This window comes from Sinocyclocheilus rhinocerous, unplaced genomic scaffold (assembly GCF_001515625.1).
Source record: "Sinocyclocheilus rhinocerous isolate Xijiao unplaced genomic scaffold, SAMN03320098_v1.1 scaffold1735, whole genome shotgun sequence".
Lineage (NCBI taxonomy): Eukaryota > Metazoa > Chordata > Actinopteri > Cypriniformes > Cyprinidae > Sinocyclocheilus > Sinocyclocheilus rhinocerous.
In genome coordinates this window covers 692,359-697,462 of record NW_015642868.1, presented here as the reverse complement: position 1 = coordinate 697,462, position 5,104 = coordinate 692,359, and the positions used below count along the sequence as shown (strand labels likewise).

General features: G+C 36.1%; 1 protein-coding gene across 1 annotated transcript in view; it reads left to right on the top strand.

The window, feature by feature from the left end:
• The first annotated feature begins 877 nt into the window (after positions 1-877).
• Positions 878-5,104, top strand: part of thsd7ab (thrombospondin, type I, domain containing 7Ab) — a 133,455-nt gene continuing 129,228 nt past the window's right edge. Inside the window, exon 1 of the mRNA XM_016574204.1 lies at positions 878-1,297. Within this exon, the coding sequence (XP_016429690.1) occupies positions 1,165-1,297 (133 nt within the window). The 5' untranslated portion in view covers positions 878-1,164. The remainder of the gene's footprint in view (positions 1,298-5,104) is intronic.

Here is a 5,104-nt window from a genome sequence, read left to right as displayed (position 1 = left end):
TGTGTTTTAAATTAGTAAAAATTCTTACTGACAAATGGGCAAAACCTAGGATAGTGGCAAATGTAAAAAATGTAAAATTACAACTAATTAGTATTTGAGGTGAAAGTAATTAATATGTCTTTTAATATGTAATAAATTGATTTTTGTTGTAAATATGCCTGACAAGAATGTTAAATTGAATGACATTTTAGTGGGTGTCTTCTGTAAATCAGGGAAAAATGTATGATATTTATTTTTTGCTCGGAAAAACAAAAACAAAATTGCAATTAAATTAAACAGAAAACTTTTTAAATTTTTTGGGGAAAAACAACAACAATTTAAAGCAGTATTACACTTATTGTTTTTATGCTTAAACCCTGCTTGACCCATATAGTTGTTTTTGTAATACATTAATCAGAATCAGGGAATTTTCTTTTTAAGAAGAGCGAGAGAGAGAGCACATACTGCATTTTGAAGATATATTAAAAGCAAACTTTTTATTTCTTCCAAGTAGCATGCACATTGTGCACAAAACACTAAGGAACATGTATTACAATTGTAAATGGGGTGGATTTTGATTTCGTGCTTTTAGACAGTGCGACTTGACACTTTCACTTGCGTTGTTTTCTTCCAAATTGAAGAATCGAAAAATTGAATCGAATCTTTCATTAATACCGTATTTATCATTTCTTTCATTTACCCATCTAGCTTCATGCAACTCCAGACTCTCAGCACGCAGACACAGAAAATGTGGAATATGCAGTTCATAAATCTCCCTCTTTCTCCCTCCCTCCCTTAGCGACAGCACTCCCCTCTTATCATGTCGTCTTTAGCGTCACAGGAGCATGGCGAAGGAGCGTCCTTGTGCCCTAAGCTAGAGAGATAGAGAGAGGCAGAGGGAGGGGAGATGCAGCGTCAGTCAGCTGCAGTAGGCAGAGGACAGCGGCAGCAGTAGCAGCAGTGGCTGCCGTTCTCTATTGTTCAGCCAGAACGTTCTCCTTTCCTCTCCAGCCAACCAGAGGAGCAGAAGCCCAGGAGGTCCGCTACATGCACCGTTCCTTCGGGGAACACTAACTGAAGAGGCACACAAACTCTTTCAGTCTGTGCGACTGAACTTCTTTCTCTGCTCTCGTTGGTTTTTTTTTTCCTCCCGACCGAGTGGATTTTACGCGACTCAGGGGAGCCATGGGATTTGGGGTTAGGGGTGCAAGGACAGCGTTCCTGTGTTTATGGAGGTTATTTTTACTGATCTGTGGAATCCGGACCGCTTTCACCCAAACGTCAGAAGACGGGAAGTCGCTGTACTTCTGGGAGACAGGTATACGGCTATTTCCATAAGTACCTTGATGGATGTGAGTGGGATGTGAAGGTTCCAGACTGGCTGTTTGCACAAAGTTGCATTGCAATTGTTTTATTATCTGGGGTAAGAAAAAAAGGACAACTAAAGGTCTTCGGTCTCACTTCAAAACAGCTCTGCGTAGAGTGTTTGAATTATTTCCCATCATCCTAATTTCTGATTCTCAAAGTCTGTAGGGTTGAGAAACATGTCGCCGTTTCAGCACAGTAGGTTGTCTCCATTTTCCCAGGCTGATTGTTCGATTTCTTCTGCTAGATAACAGCCGTATCATTATTATAATGAAATCTGACACTATAACGGAAGGAGCTCTGAGGTACAAAGTAATGGAAGTGATTTGACTTTTGATTGCGAATTTGGCCGTGTTTCACAGTCACCTCTTCTGTGCATCTGCTATAGTATAAAAAATGATATGTATATCGCATTATAAAATATACATTTACATTTAGTCATTTAGCAGACACTTTTATCCAAAGCGACTTACAAATGAGAAAAAAATGACAAATTAAAATATGACAAATTGTTATAAATTGTAATAGATATGTAATATTATAAGTGTTTGTTATATATTAAACAATTATATTTTGTTTTAATTATAAGAAAATTAAGCCTAATTTTAGGACCATAATATTTTTACATTGTGATATTTTTTCATGAGAGTAACACCTCATCTCCAAATTCTCATTACTGTAATGCAAATGTATATGCATTAATTCAGTACAACAAATATCGTACATTAATGATTAACAGTTTTATAATTTAAGTAGTATATAATTTTTTGTAGTACAGTAATCAGAATCAGTGAATTTTCTGATTTAAAAAATTCTCATTGTAATGCAAGAAAAAAAAAATTTCTGTAATAAAAAAATGAAAATCATTCTATTGAAAGAATGAACGAATAAATGAATGAACAAACAAACAAACTCTTTTAATTCAGTATAATGAATACATTCCTGATTAACAATTTGATCATTTTTAGTACATTAATCTGGATCAGTGATTTTTCGGATTAAAAAGATGTCTTGTGAATGTAATCTAGAAGTTCATATGCTATCATTACTATTGGTACAATGCATTCAAATCAAAGCTTTATTTGCAAACCTGTATCTATTCACTGAAAGTCTAAAAGTGCAGTTTGGACTCTTCTATTGGCCAAAGCGTGGTCCTGAGTCAACGTGCATTTGTCACTGTGTTAGTGAATTTTTAAAGCGGATGTAAGAGCGTAAGGAGATTAAAGGAGCTGCTGGGATTTATACTTTGAAAATGTCCCTGGGACATGCATGCAAAGAAGCGGAGCGGCAGGCAAACTTAACCTACATATCTCTCTCTTGTAGGTCACAGTAATTACAGATCATTGACTCATTTCATTGAAAAACATCTGGTGGAAATGCGGAGAGTCTATCTTGGATGGGCAGATGCATGATAGTGTGCAGTTTGACTGCGATATCGCTCGGGTGCGATAATGTTATTGCGCTTTCTAGAGCGCTCAAGGGGAGGGAAATTTATTTTTGACGTATGATGTACTGTATGCATAATGAATGTGACCGTAGAAGAGCTCGGGCTTCAACCTGTGGGGAATTGGCTCACATTTCTGCTGTTTATTGGCGTCACAGAAGAGCAATAAATCTGCTGTCTAGGGCTGATATCCTCCCATGATGGAGATGTTCATATAACAGGCCTGGAAACACGAGTGCTTCAGACGAGAATAATCCAGCGCTCCTTGAAATGATGGTTAAAGCCAACAAGCTTTTCGTTAAGTCATTCTTAATGGCTGTGTTTTTCTTGTTGCAATCGATAGAGCTGGCATACTTGGTGCTTTTCTTTCTAATAAGCAGGCTGGATTAAATAGCACACTTGTCTCTGTACATTTCCCTCCCTGTTTGCTGTTTGAACGTGGGTTTGATGTTCAAACATCCCTGGAGAAGACCGGAGCAATTTTGTCCATATCTCTCCATGCCTCCGCCTCCAATTAGAAGCACTCTTTCTTTTCTTATTTGATCAAAATACAGTCTTGTGTTGACCCTCACCGCTCCACATCTCAGCTCTGGCTCCCATGTGTCTCAAACCCAGCTAATATTGACTCAGGAAGGACTCTTAATTAATGAGGGTATTTACAGGCCAAAATTGGCTACGTGGGTTACTGTAACCTTGACTTGTAATCTTGGTTGAATAGTGAGTAGCATCAGAAATTAAGAGGAATAATGCGCCATTCGATTTGTAGAGAGATTATTTAGAGATTGTTTAGATGTCAATTTGTTCTGCACAGGTCACTAAAGCAATAAACCATGAGAGGCTGTCCATTACAGTGATGTTTCCACAGGCAAGGAGAGTTTTTAGGCACGAAGCAAAGTGGATAAAACCACTTCACCTGCAGAACTAGCTTATTGTTATTAGTGTGTGAATTTCTGAAATTGGCTGTATATGTGTAAGGAAATAATGGCACGTTTTCTTAGTCAGCATCTGCTTTTGTATTGTGTATTTTCTATCAGTAGCTCAAAAAAGAAATAAAAAAATACCATTAAAAACAATAATAGATACATTTATTTATATAAATTTATAATAAAAAATGTATAAAATAAAACAATAGAGAAAAACAGAATTTTGATAGAGGAATAGTCTGTATTTTGTGAGTACATGTGTATCGTTTTACTTCATTAATATATTAATATATTCTTAGGTATGACACAAAATAAGCAATAGAATAAATAAGATAAATATATATATTTTTTCATATTTCTTATAATAAATCTAAAAAATGATAATCAATCAATGGCTGAGTGGACTGACTTTCCTTAAAAGGTGAATCGACTGAAGTACATATCATCAGCTTTCTTTTGCTTTCTGTTCCACATACCAAAAGCATATTGTTCACTATAACTATATGAAGGTATAGTCCTCCAAACATGAAAATTGTGTCATCATGTACTCACCCCCATAAAACCGTATGTATTTTTTCTTCTGTGGAACACAAAAGACACTATTTTCAAGAACATTGGTAACTAAACAGCATTAGAGCTCATTAACTTCCATTATATTGACATTTCTCAAATATCTTCCTTTATGCTTCACAATAGAAAGAAAGTCGCATGAGGGTGAGTTAGTGATGACAGTATTTTCTTTTTTGGGTAAACTATTCCTTTACAGGGGTACATTGATACCACTGAAGATGTGTGTACTCTTTCTGTTAGAGAAACAGCGCTTCCCTTTACATGCTGAAGGCATCGCTCAGAACTCTAGCCATGTTTTCCCATGTGATTCAGTGAGATCCAAAGTGCACTTTAGGACACGCATTACATGGCCAAGCATAGAGATCATATATAGTGGATTCTGCTTATGTTATGCTGGTTTCATAATGAATCCATGAGTGTAATATCTATGTTCTGTGAGTAACATCTGAGCCACATTATTATGAAATGATCAATATGCTCTTATGGAGGTGATGTTTTAATTTTGCAGGTTCAGCGAAAAATACTTTTCTTATCAAGCTGAAACGACTAGATCTTCCAGTTTATTTTGGTTTAGTGCTGATCTAGCTGACTTTTTTGGTGATGCTGGTTGAAAAAGCCTTGTTGTGACATCAGTATTATTATTATTTTTCCCAACAGGATAAGATTCTTGAGTTTTCTTTATAGATCTTTGAAGATTCATTAATTTGTTGTTGTTACCTTTCGGGTTCTTCAGAGGAGTCAGCCCTCTACGGACACCTTGGCAATTGTCTAGTAATTTTTTTAGTTTACTCGCCAGACTGATATATATATATATATATATATG